The sequence below is a fragment of the Rhynchophorus ferrugineus genome, unplaced genomic scaffold, assembly GCF_030347505.1.
Source record: "Rhynchophorus ferrugineus isolate W39M unplaced genomic scaffold, kcgeb_rfMv2 rfM10, whole genome shotgun sequence".
Classification (NCBI taxonomy): Eukaryota; Metazoa; Arthropoda; class Insecta; order Coleoptera; family Curculionidae; genus Rhynchophorus; species Rhynchophorus ferrugineus.
The window spans coordinates 4,012,903-4,034,656 of NW_027472589.1; the positions used below are offsets into that span (position 1 = coordinate 4,012,903).

Consider the following 21,754-nt stretch of genomic DNA (forward strand, 5'->3'; position numbering starts at 1 on the left):
AAAAAAATTACAAGACTTGGATGACAAGGAAAAAAGTTAGGGATAAACAAAGGAACTGAAAAGAGACTAATACCACACCGAAAGATTTAGAACTGACCATACAGTTTCTTTTTCATTAGTGTTTTCGAGAAAATAAGCATTTATACAGGGTGCATTAATATATGTGTTTGTTACGTTATATGTGATTATTAATGCGTATGTTACGTATATTATGTTTTCTCAAATATGAGCTTAACAACGATTTTCTACCAATAATAGTCATTTCCTCGAACAGCCCCTCACTCATTGCATATAGCTACAAGACGGGGTGTCTTCTTGGTGTTAGGTCATCACCACACTTGTTTTATCCTCTCTCTAGTTAATTTTGCATTGGATCCAAGATATGTCCCAGAGTATTTCTGAAGAGCCTAAACAAATCCATAAGACTTTAGACATGACAAATGTTTATGTATTCATTGTTCATGTTATTGCAGTAGTTTCCATTTTGTGAAAAGTAAGGATCTTATTAGTATCATGATAGGATCTTATTAAAGGAAAATTTGGATACACTATGTATTTGGGAGCTCAATTGATCCAGAAAATGTACTTCATGTAAGTTTCATATTAACAATTCTCACTCACAGTCTTCCTGGCTGTTGGAAATTATAATATATTTTTTATCATAACACCTGTTGAATTAATCTGTTAAAATAAAAAATACAAATCTACAATATAGGTATCTTCAGTGTTCCCACATTTCTAAGAAAGGAGGAAAGATTCGAAATAAAACTCGCCACCATAATGGTAAATACGTTTATTCAGATATTTAGGGTTGTGCACACATTGATGCATACATCGAGACAACTATTACTAACGACAAGACCTGCTTGACATCAATGAATAGCATCTACATAAAAAATAAAGGCACACTAATAAAGAAGTGTCAAGGGGGCGGGGGGATGGGGTGGTTTGTAGGGTTTTTTTTGTCTCAACTCAAGACCGGGTGTGCGGATCCATCTCTCCCTCCCCTGCCCGCTTCGGGATGGAGGGGAGGGAACGAGGGCCTCGTGGAACGCACATCATTCGACGGAACCAAGACGAAAAAACTTCAAAAATTATCATTGACCTGTGCACAGCACATACAAGAAACTTACGTCGTCACCTCGATGACTACTTTAACAAATACACTATTATTCTCATTTATTTAATAATATATAATATATATGTATATGTATATATATATATATATAAGAGCTATATACGATAAAAGGGTACCCTTTGACCTTAAATTATTCGAGAGATATACAGGTAGCTAGTTTGATTCGATTACAGGGGGCGCAGGAAACGCGGGACCCGGGGAGAAAGAGGGGGGGCGAGGTGCGTCCTTCCCTGCTCCTCCCCACGCAACGCAAGGGACGGGGGTGTCAAGAATTGGCAGTAGTGGTAAATTTTGAAATTTTGATTGTTTGTCGTCGCCCTAGGGGCGATCTCGACCAATCGTTGACACACGTACAAGCGTCTTGCATTCTCTCGAGCCGGAGACCAAATTAAATGGGCACTTGGGGGCATCGAGAAGAAAGAGCGCCGTTTCCCATTAATGATGGCCGGCCGCGACGATCGTATTGCACTATATTGGCGAAATCGACGCCCTTCCGAAGAATCGAGAAGGATGCGCCATCGGAAAGCTACTAGATAATAGGGGGATGGTCGATCCAGGCGACACTGGCTCCCTGGTCCCTCCCCCCGCGTCCACGCTCTCTTTAAAAGTAAACTCAGTCTTTTACGTTACAAGCACGTCCGATACGTAAACGAAACCTAGGGAAAAAAAGAGCCGCGCGCATTCACCAAAACGCCTCGACGGAGGAAAGGTCTCCGCCGTCACGGGCAAGAACGAAAATCTCACGCACAACAGAGTACACCGCCTATCGGTTATATTTTGTGCACCTATATCCTATATCAACAGACAACCGAGAAACTTAAAAACAGTTAAAAATCAAGGGGGTAACATCAACAGTTACTATCAACACCAAATATATTATTTTATTATTATTATCAATATAATTAATTATTGGTACCTCCTAAAACAGACAGATCCTTGATGAGATTGTGTCAGCTCACACTGTACTCGAATAACAAATATCGCTTAATGCTAGTTGAGAATCTTTGGACCAGATTCGTCAGATGATTTCTCGACACATAGGGATGCGGGGGATGGGGGGTGGGGAGGTGTCTTAGGGTAGATGAAGAAGGGAGTCGGCTGAACGGCTTGAGCAGGTAAGTAGCGATCGACGCCCTGGGCCGTCTCCCGTGTGTTTCTATTCTGAGCTTAGATGAATCCTATATGTACAGAGATGAGTATGACAGTATGGAAAGCGTGGCAACCTATCGCTTTTTGTAGATTTCTGGGAGGGAGGGAGCAGTCTGAAGACGACGACTAGGTAAGGAATGAACAAAACGATGTTTGACTTAGAGACAAAGGCGCGCGGAATTAACAGAAACTGCACTTCGACGTTTGCCCCAGGTGGATAGCGCACATGCCGGTCAGTTCGTTGCAGACGTTGTTCAGCTGTACGACGGTGGCCGATTTCCGTCGCTTGTCGTTCTTGTTCTGGTTGATGTCCTCGATGCCCAAGCTGTTGCGGAACACGCTGACCGCCCTCTGTCTGCATCTGTAGATATATATAAAACATAATACTTCGTTACAGTACGTTCTCGGTGATTACTATTAGGTTAAACATTATTTGGACTTTGAATGTTTTTCAAAAATGTTACAAATTATGCCAAACAAGGTGTGTTAAAAAAATAACAGGAATATTTTTTTCGGAAATAATTTAATTTATTCATCTACATCAATGTTACCTCTTAAGTTAACTTCTCACAACTAGATATTATGTTAGCGCTTTTTAAAATCCCTAAAACACTTCTGAAACTCGTTATTTGGGATAACCTTGACCTTTTTTAATGAATCACTTTTAATATCCGCCAATATTAGTCAATTAATATCAATTTCTTTAACGTTTTCATCACTTGTTGATATGCCAGTCATCCTTAACGTTTTTACGACCATTCAGAAATCCCTTATACCACTAATGATCTGGTTTTCGTTGTCATAGACTCCTCAAAAGCATCATTTAACATCTCTAAGATCCATTGTTTTTAAAAAATGAAAACTGCCAACAGTACTAAAAGACTTTTTTTAGTATTTTTCTTTTAACAGCTGACAAAAAAGGAAAGAACAAATATGGCTAAAAATCATAGATACTTCCTAAACATGTTTGCCAACATAATGCCAAAAAATCTTGCCAGGATAACCCACGAAATCTAAAAATATGAAAAGCTCAGACCGGACTGTTCTTCAGGGAATCTCTGAAGGAGGGGTCAAAACTGATACTGCCTTTTTTGAAGTTCGAAACAAATTTTCTCTCTAGTGATGTTGACTGTCCAGCAAAAAAAGTTATATTGAAAAATCGTATGAGGTAATCAACAAGTTATTCTTAAGTAATAAGGTATTATAGACAACCATTTAAGAGTAATTGGAAATGGTTAAAAGTATTCAATAGTCTGTTAAAAAATATCAAAAGCTTAACACGGGCTATTGTAATATCTCTGAAGAAGAGGTCAAAACTGATACCACTTTGCTTCTTCAGAGCATTCTAAAACTATTTTTCCTTCCAATTATATTGACATTGTTAGACAAACGTTATTAGAACCTTGAGCTCACCTCAGGGCCGGTTCCGACTTGTTGATCTTGTCCCGGACCAAGGATCCGCAGGATTGCGCCTTGTAGAGGCGGTTGTTCTTGTTGAAAAGCACCGGCAGCGGAATGCACAACTTCTTGTGGACCTGGTTTTGGATAGACAAGTCGGTTTTAAAGCAATCGGTCAGTGTTAAAGTGTGTACTATAATTTTACTTGAAAGTATTTGCCCAGTATCTTCAGCTTTTTCTTGTCCGTGGAGGGTACCATCTTACCGTCGTGCCCGTCTCCCGGCTCCTGCGCCTTTACCGTGTCTTTTCTGGATATGTGATGATGACTAGAATTGTTTTTAGCGTCCGCTTTGTCGACCTGCAAAACATCTATAGATTTTGGGGCATTTTCTCTCGGAGGGCACACGTACGTTTTTGTCCGGATCTGACGTTTGTTTCCTGGAGGTGGCCATGGAGAATCCTTGCAGGATCCGCGCTCCCAGGCCCTTAACCTTCGGCGTGAGAGGGCCGTGCGTCCCCACCACCGTGGTCGAAATCACCAGGGCGTGCGTGTTGTCTTCTTGTACTTCTGTGATTCTGCAACGAACTGTGGTTAAATACGAGAACTCTCACGACCCGGATGTCGTACCGATTCAATGACTGGCTCTCCCTCAGCCTCGTCTCCCCGCTCCGTCTCCGACTGGCTTTGTGTCGTCGCCCCAACATAGCCGAGCCGCCGCCGGTGTTTTTCCGGCCTCCGTCGTTTCCGGTCCCGCCTCCCTTGTCGCTCTGACCGCCGCTGCCGTTGGTACCGCCTCCCCCGGAGTTGGTGGCTACCGTGACGGACCCGGATAGGGGTGGACGGCTATCGCTGCCCGTGCCGGCACCAGCACCAGGTTCCTTCAATCAAGGAAAATTACCCTTTAGTATTGTCAGATTGTACAATATTTCTGAATAATTATATAGTATTTATGAATAATCGAATTATATGACGGGTGTGACGGGCGATTAAGCAGGTAGCAAGAACAATAGATGAATCATTACTCAAGTATTGTCAAATATCGACGTATTTTTTTTCGTTTATAAGGAAAAAAGCTTAAGATAAAGTAAAACCGAAGCTTAGGTATTTTATCAACATTATTATGATAATAAGGTTAATTATTTTTAATGCCGGATTATTTGTTCTTGTATTATCCTTGTAAATCACAGTTTTTCCCTATAATCCAATTCAATCTATATCTTTTAAAGTATTACAATTTACTTAAGAACGATATTACCGCTCCTGATACCGGATTAATTTAGTATGAGACATTATTAAATAAATACAGCGATTTTTATCAATATATCCTTATTTATGGCGATTAGGATCTAAAAAATTCCATAGATTCTTAGAACACTAGTAATTATATACAGGAAAATATAGTTTTGTAATGGATTAAAATTTTAAGGCACTCGTTCATAGTTATTTAGTATTAATTAAATCAGATTTCAACGAATCTAAATACTAGTCAGGCTGCAAGTATGAATGGAAAATGATTAAATAATAACTTTGTTTCCCAGGTGTAATCGTTTTTTAGTTACAATTAGAAAATAATTGCAGATTGAACAAGTTATTTCTGGATTTTATCAAAACAAAACAATACTTTGAAGAATGAACGGCGATTATATATTTATTTTCGCATTTATTCAAATGAATTATTAGTCACGAATAAAAATCAAATTCATAAAAAGATTCCATTGAGGAACAAAGTTAAAATGAGACCTGCGGCGTTGCCGGATCACACAAAATTTCGGTTATTTCCTGATTTGTTAAATAGTGAGGGTGCAAGAATGAATGGAAAATAATTAAATAATAACTTTATTTCCCAATTTAGTTGTTTTTCAGTTATAACTAGAAAATAATTGTAGATTGCACAAAATATCAGTTATTTCTGGATTTTATCTAAACAAAACAACGTTTCATGAATGGACAATGATTATATAACACATTGTTTTCATCAATCTGATTATTTCTAAAGATGAGTAAAAAATCAGTAACGTTGTCAGATTATATAAAATTCCAGTTGTTTCCGGATATTATTACATTATTCACTGAAAATAACATTTAGATAGGGATATGCAACGTCGCCAATTCGTACCAAATTTCAGTTGTCTTGTTCAAACTAAAATACTGCAGCGACAGCAGGTATGAATATTAAATAATTGTCATTAAATTCGCGTTTCTTGGTAATAATTAAAAAAAGAAGTATAGAAGGAAATCGACAACGTTGTCAGATTGTATAAAATTTCAACTGTTTGAGAATTTCATTTCAATATTCATAAAAAATTTAAATTAGAAATTGACATGCAACGTCACCAAATTTAATTTGTGACCATATTTCTCCAGACCAAAATCTTTTGTAATTGTTCATTAATTATAACTTGAAAAAAATCCAGTTTATCATAGGATTCCTTCAAGATGAGTACTTCAACGTTGCCGGATCGTATAAATTTTCCTTTATTTCATGATTTATTCAATCAGGACACTTCGGGTGGATATATAAGAGGAAAATGTGGATGGTAATATTAATTTTGTTGTGAATTGAATTGTTTCATAGTTATAATTAGAAAAAATCTAGTATATAATGAGATTTAATGAAATTATTTATCAAAAAACGTCCCCAAATTCCCAAGAAAGACCGGCAGCGTTGCCTAATTGTGCCAAATATCAGTTATTTTGCAGTATTCGGGTACACGTACCTGTGAGTCGCTGCTGTCGTCGTAGCTGTCCCTCCTGCCCTGGAACGGCTTCGAGGGCGTTGGGTTCAGCTTGTGCGCCCGCTTCTTGCGCTTCTCGCTGTCGTCGTCGCTGGCGTCCGACGAGCTACAGGACGCCGTGCGCGTCTTGTGGAACTTGCTGCGTCGCTGCTCGTACGGCGTCCTCTTCACGAACCGCGCGCCCGTCCCCGGCCTGCTGCCGCCCGTCTCGGTCGCCATGTCGGCGCCCTCCTCGAATATCTCGTTGAGCTGCAAGGGATTCGAGCCTGCAACATAACACACACGCGGTCCGGTTAAGAAGGCGTCCACCTCCCATCGCCCACACCACTCTACCTAAACACTTACGGTCGCTTTTTGTTTTAGTAAGGATTTTAGTAAGTCTATCTCACTCTCTTTCTCTCCAGATCCACAACCGATTACTACTCAAAGCTAAAAGGTACGGACGTGGAAGACTAGGGTTAGAAATAAACTAGATCTGCATGCTTTAAACATCGCTTTATTCAAAGAGTGTGCAAGTGTATATCGTTAATAATTTACAGAGATAAAGTACATAGTCTACGGTCAGTCTTAGATCATGCGCATTCACAGTTCGGTACGGGATTAGAACGAGAGTTCGGCGACCCGTCGCGCGGGGCTAGAGAAGAGGGTGTAGGGGGGGGCGGGTTAAAGACGCTCTAACTACGACAGAACCAGTCTCAAGCCGCCGAGTAGAAGAGGAACAACACGACTCTATAGAGCACCACCTTAAAACGTCTACCGAGGGATCTCTTACCGATCACTGTCCTCGTCGGCGAGGGCATGGTCTTGTACTTGGGCAGGGCGGAGCAGTCGACGGGGGCGCTCGTCGTGATGATGGGAATGGTGATGGTGGACGAGTCCGTGATGATGCTGGTGGGGACGGTCGCGTTCGTCTCGGTCGCCGGTTGCTGGCGGTCGCACGCGCTGGAGGACCTGCTGTTCAGCCACTTGGCCGAGTGCTCCTTGCGGGTGGGCGCGGTGACGGGTGGCTTCGAAGCCTTCGCCTCCTGGTGGGGTTGTTCCGGAATCTGCAACGTATTATTTGCGTAAATGAGCTACCTTGACGTATTCTTAACGTTGAGTCCTCCTCCATCTATCCAAATAGAAGCTCTAAAAGTAAAGAGAACAATAGAAATGAAAATCGTAGTACCCTGGTTTATCAAAACCTGTTAACAACATCGATTTCCCTATAAAGCGGCTATATAGAATAATCGACATCCAAAATCAACAAGTGCTGGTCAGTAATTTTGTCATCAAATTGGTTATTTTAAAGTTTTGGGATTTATAATAGCACAGCCAATGTTGTCAGATTGTGTAAAAAATCCAATTGTTTTCGGTTTTAATCAGACTATTCGCCAAAACACGACGAGAAAGTCCAAAAAGTTTAGGAATAAATCGGCAATGTTGCCGGATCTTCAAAATTTGGCGGATTTCCTCGAACCAACACAATGAATGTTTCAGGTGCGTTGGACACCCGCTGTATACAAAAAATCTCTCTGCAGCGGTGTAAGGCATACATATCAGCAAATTTCAACAAGTATAGGAAGCGGCAACGTTGCCAGATCCTATAAAATTTCAATCGTTCCAGGACTTTATTTAAGGGCCTGTAACGTTGTCGGACGGTGCCCAATTAAGTTGTTCCCGGATTCGTTCAAATCAAAATCGTCCGGGTTTACATATAGGGTACCATCATCAAGAAAGGGCAAGTTTTACTATCGTCGATCGAATTAATGAAATTTAAAGGATTATAAATAATACTAATAGTATTATCTAGGTGTTTTCTACAAAATATTTCAAGGAATTTTTATTACTGATTAGTAAAGAATGTTTAAAACCATTAGAATCTGAAAAATTCCGAATATTCTTGAAATGTTAACGAACTATATTCCATCTATAACATAATTTTCCAATGAAATGAATTTTGAATAGTGAATCTAACAGAGGATAATAAAATCTAACAATGTTGTCAGTTTGTGCAAAAATTGTGCTGCTTGCTGAAAGAAAAATATAGACCATCACCATCAAATACTCACAGCGTCAGTATCCATAACGCGGTTAGCTATGATTCAAAAAAAGCAGAAACAATAACGAAACAATCTGGACAGTTTTGGCAAGATCCTCATTGACGTTGTGGATATCAACTAACATCTTGCGTAAGAGACAACAATTAGCACTGACCTTATCTCCCGGCTTGCGACGTTCGCTCTCGGCCAGTCGTTCCTGCAGCGCCAGGTTCAGGCGTCCCTCGGACCTGGACCCTCTCCGATTCAGAGGCGGCCCGAGTTCCTCCCTCGCCGAGCAGGACGAGATGTCCTCCTCCTCCTCGTCCTCCTGCACTATGCTGCATTTGCGTGATCTCTGCGAATAGCGTGACGATATTGACCTGTCGATCATTACGAGACCGTCGTTCTCACCTGAGGCATATCACCGGGAGTGCGCGGAACGTTCAGCAGACAGGGGTTGAGGGTGCCGGCGCCGTTCTCCCGCTTAGGCGGGCCCGCGGTCTTCGACACGGCGAGGTTCTCCGGCCTGCGATTCTTATTGACGAGGTCGAGACGCTTCGAGCGCAGTTTCCTCTCGGCCAGCAGGTAGTAGGTGGCCGTGATGTGATTGTACTCGTTCTTGTCCAGGCACCTGCAAGTATTTCGCGGTCAAGAACGTGGACCGTTATAATTCACTGACGGCACTCACTCTTGGATCTCCTCTTTGGTAGCTATGTTGCCGTTGACGATCTTCTGCACGATGAAGTTATGGTCGTCCTCGGAGAGCTGTTCGCGCGACACTAGCGGTAACGTGAGGGTGTCCGTGTTGTTCTCCTCGTTGCCCCCCAGCAGCCACGGATGCGTCGAGATCTCCTTCAGCGTGGCTCTTTTCTCCGGGTTTCGAACGAGCATTCTTGATATGAGACTATAAAAGAGATGTTTTAGATTAATTGTATACCAAATTATATATACATAATAAGTTGCTGTTGTATAAGCAAGTCATAAAACTAATATGGACCTATGAACTCCAATTGTGGAATTGTTCTGCGAAAAGTAACAGAAAATACAATTCTTACAGAAAAAAGTGCTAAGTGTCGTAGAAACACCCAGGTACTATAAGATACTACCACTAAATAATTATATCCTATAATAAAGAATTATTAAAACTCTAGAATATATATTTATTATTATTTATTTTTAAAATATTCAGTAAATGTAATAATTTACAAGATAGTTTTCGTAAACTAACCAAAGTGGTGAAAAACTAGCTTTGAAACGAAAAAGAAGTTCTATCAGAGACTATCTTGTGAAAACTAATGTTCTAGATAGCTTTATTTACAATAAAAGGTGATTTTTGGATAGTAATCTGGTTTTTCCATTTCTGCCTGTTGATAATATTGTAGTCTTAGGATTATAAAATATAACAGGGATGGAATTCTCTACATCTAGGACATTTTGACAGGATATATGTTTTACTTACTCTCTACATTCATTAGACACATGTGGGGGTACATTATATTTACAGTCCATGATCATCGTCAACGTTTCCGAGTCGTTAGCTTCTTGGAACGGTGGCTGGCCGCACACCAGCATGAAGAGAATCACCCCCAACGACCACACATCTGAAACAAACAGTCCCAATGCAAAACACAGCGACGTCTCCCATTCCGGGAGGTACTAACCGACAGCAGGGGCGTCGTACGAGTCCCCCAGGAGGATCTCCGGCGCCGAGTACGCCAGACTCCCGCAGGACGTCTCCAGCTTCTGGCCCGGGTAGAACTTGTTGCTGAAACCGAAGTCGGTCAGCTTGACGATGCCCAGTTTCTTGAAGAAGACGACGTTCTCGGGCTTGAGGTCGCGGTGCACCACGTGCAGCTGGTGGCAGTAGGAGATGGCGCGCACGATCTGCCTGAAGTAGTCCTTGGCCTTCTCCTCGGGCAGGCCCTGGTCGTGCCTGATGATGTACTCGTAGAGGTCGCCGCCGTCGCCCAGCTCGAGGATCAGGTACAGTTTGGTGGCGGTGTCGATCACCTCGTACAGTCTCACCACGTTGGGATGCTGGACGAGCTTCATACATCGGACCTGAAGTCATAACAGTTGATTAACTTAAAGAACGTAAATATCTCCACAAAATTTAGGATCAGGGTTTATTTGAATCTAAAAGGGCCTCATCTTCGAAAAAATCGAGTTGCTATTCATTGTTCGTCTTTGCATCGAATACGTATAACTTTGAGTCAATAAATAAGTAAAACAAACCAGTATTTTGTTCTTGTGTAAGTTTAACAACGAGTAGCATTTATCAATCAATAGACCCTTGATCTAATGTAGTAAGTTTTTTAACCTTGAGCCATCTATTGCTGAGTAAATGAACTACTGATGAAATTTTCAGAAATCGGACAGAAATGTACAGGTGACGATAGATAAGATGGAATACTATTTCGACTTTACACGAATACTGCGTAACATCATCACAGTTGGGTTGAGGCTTTAATATTTGAAATGTGAAAGCTATCAAGCATGATTAGTACTAATACTTGATCATTAAAACACATAAATTTTCATTGACATTCAGACATTCAACAACAGCTGTTGTAAGTATAAGAATTCCTTGGGAGTCTTGCCAACTTAGATAATGATAAATAGGTTTGTTAGATTAATTAGATGCTGACAGATAGGTGTTACGACTACATCCTACTTCATAATAGTCACAAATAGTTTATGGGTTTTATGTTCTAGAGCAAGTTGATATTGGATGTTAGTAACTAGTAGTGCTTTGGTAGGTTTCGTTTGCTTTATAAAGCAAGCCTTAGTATCAAACTTTGGAGAAAGTTTGTGTTACATCTAAGACATTGGTATGGATTAATTGGTATTAGGGCTAGATCCTACTCCTTAAAAATCACAGATGGGTATTGGGTATTGGATGTTAATACTGCTTTAAGAGCATTTTGTTTATTTTATAAAGTAAGCCTTCATAGTACATTCTGTCGAAGGTTATTATATATGTATTGAATATAAATATGTATTAGTGCTAAATCCTACATCATAAAAATCACAAATTATTTATGAGTTTTTATGTTCCACAGTATGTTGGGGATATTGGAAAAATTTTGTTTAGTTTAGTATAAAATAACCTTCGTGTCAAACTTTGTCAATAATTTGTGCTGCGTTTAAGAATACTGCGGAGTATATTTGTACCCAAAGTACGTTCAACGATATCTATTATTCTATGGACTTGATCGATTGTCAAGTGTTTTTGTCTGAATTGATGCTGATTGAGTCTAGGATTACGTTAATTAATAAGTTTTACTAACGGCCTTTGTCTCTGGAGTGATAATACCTCAAAATATTTCGAGACAATTTGATTAACAACATTCAGTTTTGTAGTAAACCGAAAGCGCAATAACAGCGAAGTATTATCGAGGTATGTCATGAGACTTTGGTCAATAAAATTGCCCCTGATGTGTGCGCGCGTATGTATGCTTAAACGTCGGCAAGACTACGTTCATGTAAATCGTAAAATGAGAAGATTAAACAATACAATGTCCAACAGCCGCGCTTATCTAATCAGTCCTCGCTATCTCGCGCTTGCTAACATTCAGCGCGTGAAATAACCCACGTATCAGGCTGGTTTCGCGCCGGAACCTCACCTCCTGGAACAGATGGGCCTTGGAGATCTCATCCAGCTTGCTCTTGTCGATGACCTTGACCGCCACCTTTTCGCCGGTGAACACATGCCTCGCCAACTTCACCACGGCGAAATGGCCCCGACCCAGGGTCTCCTCCAGATCGTAGAGGCCCGCGATCTTGGCATCGCATATTCTGTTGTTAGCCCTGAAGAAAAAATCGTTGGATTAAAAGAGGAATTAAAATCAGGAGTAATAATCAAAATGAAGAAAGTAAAATCCCGAAATGTTTGAACACAAGAAATGAAACTCAAAAATATGCAAAATGATGAATGGATTTTTATCGTCACCATGCTCATCTTGAGGATTTGGATTTTACATGTCCTTCAATATTTCAACGTATATCGAGAATAAGCTACTAGCTTGATTTTTAAGTGATTTATATAAATATGTTAATAACTGATGAGTCATTTTTCTCAGATAGTTTTTATTTATTTATTATATCAATTTGGTAAATTAACACTAATAAGCTATTTCTTTTTATCCTAATTTGCTACGGTTTTAAAATCACAAAGTACTTATTCTACGATAGACACTTTGGCTTAGCATGTATGTCACTGTTTTTAATGTTCACTGATTTTTACTTATAACTTCACTAAACTAGATCACATGGTTTTACTCTCTTTAATCTTCTGACTAAGCCACCATTATCCAATAGCTGGAGAACCTCAACATTGGTGTGTTGATAGAGCCTCTGTTTATATCTTTGGGTATAGCCAGGCAGTTTCCAGTTTCAGGTTCACTTTGTGGTACACCTGATTGTATTTTCCTCAAGTCATAATAGGTACATATTTGTGTGACTCTGAAGTATAGGTTAGTTATATATGATCAGCCATTTTTATAATATTCGCCAGGGAGGACCATTTTAATTCTTGTGCTTTAAACTCTCATGCTAAATTTTATGGAAAGCTTGAGCAACATCTCATATAAAAATGAGAATCATAAAGAGTTCCTTCATTTGAAGCCACTGCATTTTGCCTGTTTCTGAATTTCTTTCCTGGCCGTATTTGAGTGGTTGTTTTATGTTGTATGTTATATATGGTGAATATACAAAACTGACCAGAGTCCATAGGACAATGATGAATCAAGAATAGGAAGCATAATGGGCTCAAAACTGATCAATGTTGAAGGGAAATTAAAAACAAGATAAAAAGGTATATCTACTTGCATCTAAAACTTGTTATATATATAATTGGTTACCTTAGAAAAGATCCATGTAAGTCAGAACCATTATTGGTGGACGTACCGCCTATCCGATGGAAGCCACGATGCATTGTACTGCAAAAAAAGAACCAAAATTTTTACTCTGACAACACTGACCAGGTTTAGGTACTGCGATCAAAACTAAATCGGTCCGAAACGATTATTTAAAAAACTAGAAAAACACGCACACCTTTTGTCAACATTCGGAGAGCGATTACTAATGTTTTTAAATTTTTGTTTGGGTTTTATTGGTGCAAGCCATTAACGGGCGACGTTGCCAAGCGTCGCCGTCTCGGGACGATTTCGTTCCGCAATGATGTACCACCGTATTCGGCAGGAAATATCCAGCCGGTGGGCGTTTGTTTTTCGGCTGTCCGTTTAAAGTTAAAAAAAAGCGATTGTTCGAAAGATACTATGGCGGCGGCACGTGGACGGGACGTGACCGATCGTGATTTAATCGAAACGGAGAATGTTTTGCCGCTAATCAGACAAAACAAGCATGTTTGTAAATATTTCTCTTCGATTTTTTTCTTCGTGCAAAGGTCGAAGCCGTTTCCCAAGAATCTCGTATTTTCGGCGGGATCCGGCAACGTGGCGGAGATCGCAAAAAATTCGCGCGTATTTTCAATCAAGTCGGCCATGACATAACCCCGGGCGATCCGATATTTAGGAAGTATGGATACCTAATTAACTGTCCAAATTTGTGATTTTTTGACATTTAATATATCTTTTTTTGGTCTTTTGTGGCTTAATGCAAATTACAGGTATTATAAAGAATTTCATGCTGAATAGAATAATGGTATACTGATTTTGATACAACCTTTTGTTTTCCAGATATACAATGAAATGTCACCTTTAAAAAAATATGTTGATTTTAGTCTACGCCACTATCTTTATAACGGAGGTCAAATATTTTGGCGTTATTGCTGTCATTTCCTCTGAAATAATGGCAGTTTGATGGAATTTTATTCTAAATCTAATAGTAGTACAATAATTATCATACAACTGTTAGTTTTCATTTTATGTGTTTTCAAAAAATATGTTGATTTTTATTTATTTTCGCACCAAAGTACATATATTTTGGAATTTTTTCCTTATAATAAATCTTAATATCCTTTAATATATATATATATATATATATATATATATATATATATATATATATATATATATATATATATATATATATATATATATTTTATGTGTTTTTAAAAAATATGTCGCTCTTTGTTCCTGTCACATATCTTAGATATTATAAATTATACAGCAATTTAAAAAGCATATTTGTATTTTTCGCACCAAAAGTAAACCAAAGGCAATGCAGCAGCAATTTGGAAAAAGTACGGGCTCGTAAAGATAATCAGTAAGCAAATTGATCGAACTCCACAAGTTCAAGGCAAAAAGTGGCGGATAAAGTGTTGAAGTATGGATAAATGAGGTGAAAAAAAAATAGAAATGAGATTGTTGATGAGGAGGAATAGGATTTAATTTTGTTTGTCGAATAATTTAATCAAAGACGATAAGAGATTTGAAAATACGTTCAGTTAATATGTTAAGTTTGCGGTGTGTATAATTGTATAGATTTATTAAAGTCTGATTGTAAACATAAATTGATGCTTATGGACTAGACCTAAGGGGATTCTACCTCATCAGGATAGGAGGGCGGAAAAGAGTTTATCGCATATTGTTATAGAAGTATAGTATATCTTTGGTTTATTACTGTAATGTTTATATATCGATGAATACATTATATTTTTCATCCTACATATTGTTTTATTTCCCCTTCCTAAGATACATTAAAATTAAATTTCTTCAAGGGAAAACTTAAGTTAATTTGTGAATTCAAAATAACATAATTATATTACTTAAATATACTTATAATCTGAAGAACTGACAATGTCGCGTGCTAGGCGTTTCAAAAATTAGACTCTCGCTGGAATGGTTTAAAATCATTTATTTTATTTATAATTATATTCTTTAAATATACGTATAATTCGCACGAACCGACGACGTCGCGTATCGGGCGTTTCAAAAATTAGACTCTCGTTGGAATGGTTTAAAATCATTTATTTTATTTATAATTATATTCTTTAAATATACGTATAAATCGCACGAACCGACGACGTCGCGTATCGGGCGTTTCAAGAATTAGACTCTCGTTGGAATCGTTGCCTAGACGCGATACAGACTTGTTACGAATTTGCGACAGGACCTCGTAGATTTATTTTTCTGCATCGGAGTCGTAATTATTGCCACTGTCACGGAGCAATATCGCGCTCGCTGTATTTATATTTTAACGTCTCCCCACGTGTATGGTGGGTTGCCGGTCGACGGGGAGTCCGCCAGACCGACCAGAGCACGCGCTCCGTTGATAGAAACACCATCGCGGTGGCAGGGCATCTCCTCCGCGATGCGCTATTTTTAGAATGCGACCGGACGCCCCTCGGCGCCGCCTCCCCCCGCGGGCGCCGAACCACTCACGTGCTGACCGGATGTGCCACGTGCTCCGGGCCGTGATAGTAATGTACCGTTCATTGAAACCGAACAAATTGACCCACAAAACAAACAAATACGCGATGATAAATCAATGGCGTCTTGTAGAATCCGCTCTGCCAATGTTACGTAAACATTTCGTTATGATCGCGGCCGCCTTGAGATTCGCGTCTGTCTGAGTGTGCGTGCGTTTTGCATTGACCCAAAGATCTCGTCCTTCGCACAAAAAAACACCATCTTGCTATTTACAAACAATTCTTGCCAAACTATAGCTCATCGAATAAAACAGCCAATGCAAGTCCACTGAAACGTCCCCGGCCTGACACATAGATGGCGCTACTAGAATTAAATCCATATATTTTTAGTTAGCCCTAACCCTCAAAAGATGCGTGTATAAATCTGACAGCAGTCGGATCATTAGTTTGTGAATTATAGCATTTTCAGTAAAGCAACTTCTGTTATTGTGAAAAAAATGGATAAAAATAAATTTCGCGTGTTGATAAAACGTTGCCTTTTGAAGAGAAAAAATACAGTTGAAGCAAAAACTTGGGTTGTTGCCGACTTTCCGGACACTGCCACAGGAAAATCAACCATCAACAATTGGTATGCTAAGTTTAGACGTGGTGAAATGAGCACCGAAGACGGTGAACGCAATGTACGCCCAAAAGAGGTTGTTACCGACAAAAACATTTAAATAATCCACAAAATGATTTTGAATGACCGTAAATTGAAACTGAATGAAATAGCAGACACTCTAAAGGTATCAATTGAACGTGGACATCATATCATTCACGAATATTTGGATATGAGAAAGCTCTGTGCAAAGTGGATGCCGCGCGAGCTCACTTTTGACCAAAAACAACGACGAGTTGATGATTCGGAGCAATATTTGAAAATGATCAAGAGTAATAAACCCGAGTTTTTGCACCGATATGTGACAATCGATGAAACATGGCTCCATCATTTCACTCCGAAGTCCAATCGACAGTCATCCGAGTGGACTACACATCATAAACCCACTCCAAAGCGTGGGAAAAGGCAACAGTCGGCTGGCAAGGTTAGGGCGTCTGTATTTTGGGATGCGCATGGAATAATTTTCATTGATTACCTTAAAAAAGGAAGGACCATCAACAGAGACTATTACATAGCATTATTGGACCGTTTGAAGGACGAAATCGGCAAAAAAACGGCCGTATTTGAAGAAAATTAAAGTGCTGCTTAATCAAGACAATGCACTATGTCACAAATCAGTCAAAACGATGGCAAAAATATATGAATTGGGCTTCGAATTGCGTGATTGACGATACTGAGGCCTATTTTTAAGCAAAGGACAAATCGTACTACAAAAATGGTATCGAAAAATTGGAGGGTCTCTATAATCAGTGTATCAACCTTGAAGGGAATTATGTTGAATAAAAAAAACTAATTTTGCCAAAAAAAATGTTTTACTACGGTAGACCAGGGACTTTTCAATTGACCTGAATCCAAAATAACAGTGAACTCATGTCATCAAGTTGTATATAATTTACTGCCTATTGCATTTTCTACATTCTTTTAAATACCAGACAATATTTTCCTTCTCATTTTATCCTAGTTAGAATGAGATACAATGCTGTCTGACACGTTGAAATACGTAATCAATCAGCAAAACCCTGTAAAATTATTTAAAACATTAGTGATAACAATTAGAGCTAATAAAGCGACAAACGTTTTAACCCAAAGTTCTAAGTTGATGCGGCAACATTGCCGCATGCTGACATCATAAAATTTGAAGACGTGCATTGTCTGTCTTATTGGATAGATCATAAGTACAATTTTGAAAGTTGATGTTTCAATTTAATGTTTAACAAATAAAAGGAAAAAATGTTGTTGAGAACCTTATGGTTAGAAACAATGTCACGTGATCTTTGGTTATGTTTGTTTTTTCTATTTTTGTGTATAATTTTAACGAGACTTGTTTTCATGGCGTCGTTTTTATCGCAACTTCCGGTAAAATTCAATTGTTTAAACGTAAAAACGGAACAAAAGTATTGTACTTCACAGAGTACGAAGAAAAAATCCTGATCTATTTGGAACAGACCCGGGGCCTTCGATTTTCCTGCAATTAATGTCGATCATTTCATTTTGTTCGCAGAATATTGACCACCTTGACTGTTGTTTGTGCGTGCGATGCATTGACCTAGGCCCCATTAATCGGTTTTAGGAAAAACACTATTATTTATTTACAGAGACCTGTCTTTAAATAGTTTTTCAAAATGTATGACTAAAGTACGACTGACCTTCCGTAAGAATAGCGACTACCTTGAGTGTTGTGTTACATTGACCCAGGTCGTGTTAACTGTTTTTAAGAAAAACATTATCTTTTCAATTCTCAAAGGCTATTCTAAAAAAACACCTGGCGCTTTCGCCAAAATGAAACTTCGTTCCTGTCTTTAAATAGTTTTTCAAAATGTATGACTAAAGTACGACTGACCTTCCGTAAAAATAGCGACTACCTTGAGTGTTGTGTTACATTGACCCAGGTCGTGTTAACTGTTTTTAAGAAAAACATTATCTTTTCAATTCTCAAAGGCTAATCTAAAAAAACACCTGGCGCTTTCGCCAAAATGAAACTTCGTTCCTCGTAATAATACAAAAAATGTACAATTATTTCCATATTTCCGAGTTTGTTATCACGACGCAACACATTGAGGCCCGAAAACGTTCCACTGGCTTCCCCCCAACAATGCGAATCGGATCGACTGACGTTTTCCCATAAATCGGTCGCCGTCATATGTATATAGAGTTGCCAACAGCAAAATAAAAGCACGGCCCTCTGGATGAGCAGTTCCGCTCGCGAAGTCGAAAGCGTCCAACCGAATGGAAAGCGCGAGAAACGATGCGATCTAATTAACCACCCGACGTTTCGAGTTTATTAGAATAGCGAATCGCGTCCACTTTCACTCAAACAACTGGATTATTTACGCGCGATTTAAATGGCCGTCCGCGAACGGTAATTCGGAAAAAATGCATTTTTCACCGTTAGCTCCGATTTCCGTCGCTCCGCGTTAACGGTAAAGTAGGCTGACAAAGTGGCGGTTCTCGTATATCGGGGGCGAGCACTTAAACCTTAATAAATGCCAGTTTTTAGGATTAATTACGAACGGATGCGACCTTGCCGGATTTAGTTTTTCCTGAAATTTACGAAATCGTTGGACAATTCTAATTTTAGGTCATACACTGAAATAATGTTACGAGAATGCCAAAAATGCATATTCCTCTAGTAGTAAAATTTTGCAACATTGTAAGATTACTGTATTTCAAATGAAATGTTTCCTTAAAATATAAATAAAACAGTTACAACGTTGCCGATGTATTATTTTTTTCCAAAAATTACGATATGGTCGAATTTCATCGCCAGATCTTCTAATAACGACAATTCCAGCAATTTCCAATTTTGCAATCAAATGCCTCTCGATGTTTTTGGCCTAAATTCATACAACACAAAATATCCAAGCTTTTGGATCATTCCCGTGTTCTACAAGCGACTGGATTCTTGTGTTACTCCAAGAATTCACCATATTCTTCTTGCGTTATACAGGGATCATTATCGACTAATGTCTTCAAATGCTCGTCTTTTTTTGGCCGTCCAAAACGCCCTTGTGTTTTCGGTATCAAAATCGTCACTGTTAAAACTTTGAAACCAGTATCCAGATGTTAAAATCGATGGAACATTGTTGCCATAGGCTTCACAGAGTACTAGATGACCTTCAGCCACCTTCTTCAAACTGATTGAGTGATTTACTCGATTGAAATTCAGACATTTCCAAAACACAGAAACATTTTTTGTTTATACTGGATTGGACTAAAACATTCTATCTGAATAATGCACAAATATATACTTTAGAGTAATATTTAGAATAAGATATTTTATACAGTGGACAACTACTGAAGTGATCTCCCACATGTTATGCGCATAATAATTTTCATAAGAACACTGGACAGATTGTTGAACCATTAAGGATAGTAAAAAATCTAATAACATACAAATATGATAAACACGACGTTGCCATAATTATTTTTCCGCAAATTTACGACATCGTAGGCGCCATTCAACATTTCTAGTCAGGATATATGTCATATTTCAACCCGAAATAATTGCAATAAATATGTATCGGACCCACGCGAATTTCTCTCGAGCTGAATAAATGTCAGTTCTTACGATAAATTATAAAACTAAATGAATACGGCGTTGCCGGATCTATTTCTTCCCCAAATTTACGATTTCGTAGGCAACGGCTAATTAAATGTGAAACCCACGTAGCTCTAATATAAGGCGCTCGACGTTGCCAATTTCACCGCATTTTCATGGTAAGTATATTCAAATCAATTAGAAGCGATCTTAATTGGAATCGAAACACGTACGGATTCTTTAAACGAATTGTCTTCTGGTATTTGAGTTATTCACGAATCGAGGTTAATATACGGGATGCTCTCTGTGAATGGGCGTCGAAAGGTGCTTAGTTTTCGCGGACGTACGCGCATACAAATGGATCATGGTACTTACCACGTATGGATTCTTGATTTACATAACGACGTTCATCCACCACTGAAAAAAAAGAATTCGTTGATAAAAATATTACCAATATTTATTAAAATAACATTCTTATTATCTACCCAATATCTACATTAATATTTAAATATAAAAAAATAAATCTGACATAAATATTTAAATAACTGAACATTGCAACCCGAAATCACTTATTGAATAATTATTGGATTTATCGCATTGCTTCTTTAACCATTACTTTTTTATGAACAGATATGAAGTTTGATGTACCAAGTGTACCGGAAAGTATTTACTGTTTTTTTCCGTCTTTAATTGAGTGCTCAACACTTAAATGGAACTTAGACTAACATTTCAACAGTAGACACAAAACAAAGCATCGACTATTCAAAGTTTATTTGTATATGCGTCATCAAAATTCGTGACGTCAAACGTCGCAATGCTGCCTCATCAACTCTGAGTTTTAGTCCAATTTGGGTTTGACATACAACAAAATTCTAATCTAAATAAAATAATTGAACAAAAATGTTATCAAATATAATTTATTTTAACATTATACTACATCTGAAAACTACAGTTAATTATACAGCCACAATAGTTTATAGTTTACAGTTATAACCTTTTATCTATTCCTTTCAAGAATTTTGCATACGTCTGACAACCGGAAGAGAGGAATGTGAAGGAAAATGTTATCTGATTCTAAAACGAATTTACAGAGAGCGGCCGAAAGGAAAAGTTAAAAAGGATGCACTTATTCCCGACATCGCATTTTTTGCCATTACCCGCGGCCTGACGCCAGATCCGGATCGATTTACCCCCCCCCCCCAAATCGTTCGATATTTTTGGATGACCAACGGAAGCAACAAAGTGACGTCCGACGGGGTGACGTAAGTGACGGCCGAGCGCGAATCAATTATCGCTGGTTGTCGCCCGTGATGGTGGCGATGATGTTGGCGGTGGTGCCTGGTAAGAACGACGGATACTAATCGCTGTCCGCGCGGGAAACACCGCCCGGTATTTATAGGTCTCGCCGGTCTTTTCTCCGCAATTTCATCTAAAATAGACGCCGCTTCTGTCGAGAAAAAAGCTCGAACGTCGCCGTCTGGAGGCCGAACCGGCTCCCAGCTCCTCTCCACCAGCTGTTACAATCGTCATATCACCGGTCGGATGTTCCCGTTACCCCATACCACAATAGTGAATTTTAAGGGATTTAAAACTCCACATTTGAAAAAACATCGAGTTGTGTACACTACTAAAGTCACGCTCATTAACAGGGAACCAAAACATATTCGGGGACGGTATTTCATCACTACAGATGAGACTTGAAGCTTCCAGCATGGCTCTGAATCAAAACCCGAGATCATGTGGTGTGAACCCAATTCTTCAACTTCAAAGACAGCCAAAATTC

At 39.0% G+C, this 21,754-nt stretch overlaps 1 protein-coding gene across 3 annotated transcripts in view; it reads right to left on the reverse strand.

Annotated features, from left to right (window-relative positions):
- Positions 1-778: 778 nt before the first annotated feature.
- Snrk (SNF related kinase) overlaps positions 779-21,754 on the reverse strand; it is a 32,055-nt gene continuing 11,079 nt past the window's right edge. Inside the window, exons 2-16 of one of the 3 annotated variants that reach the window (XR_013007395.1) lie at positions 20,347-20,388; positions 13,305-13,382; positions 12,069-12,252; positions 10,104-10,503; positions 9,902-10,043; positions 9,131-9,346; positions 8,854-9,073; positions 8,618-8,797; positions 7,194-7,467; positions 6,404-6,687; positions 4,314-4,564; positions 4,096-4,261; positions 3,880-4,043; positions 3,701-3,822; positions 779-2,648 (exon numbers count right to left, since the gene is read on the reverse strand). Coding sequence is in view for 2 of the 3 variants with exons in the window: in XM_076415901.1 (XP_076272016.1) it covers positions 2,468-2,648; positions 3,701-3,822; positions 3,891-4,043; positions 4,096-4,261; positions 4,314-4,564; positions 6,404-6,687; positions 7,194-7,467; positions 8,618-8,797; positions 8,854-9,073; positions 9,131-9,346; positions 9,902-10,043; positions 10,104-10,503; positions 12,069-12,252; positions 13,305-13,378 (2,847 nt within the window). In the remaining variant the exon portion in view is untranslated. Of the gene's footprint in view, positions 2,649-3,700; positions 3,823-3,879; positions 4,044-4,095; positions 4,262-4,313; positions 4,565-6,403; positions 6,688-7,193; positions 7,468-8,617; positions 8,798-8,853; positions 9,074-9,130; positions 9,347-9,901; positions 10,044-10,103; positions 10,504-12,068; positions 12,253-13,304; positions 13,383-13,497; positions 13,618-20,346; positions 20,389-21,754 lie in introns of those variants that run through there. The other 2 variants (XM_076415901.1, XM_076415902.1) reach the window with 2 other exon arrangements.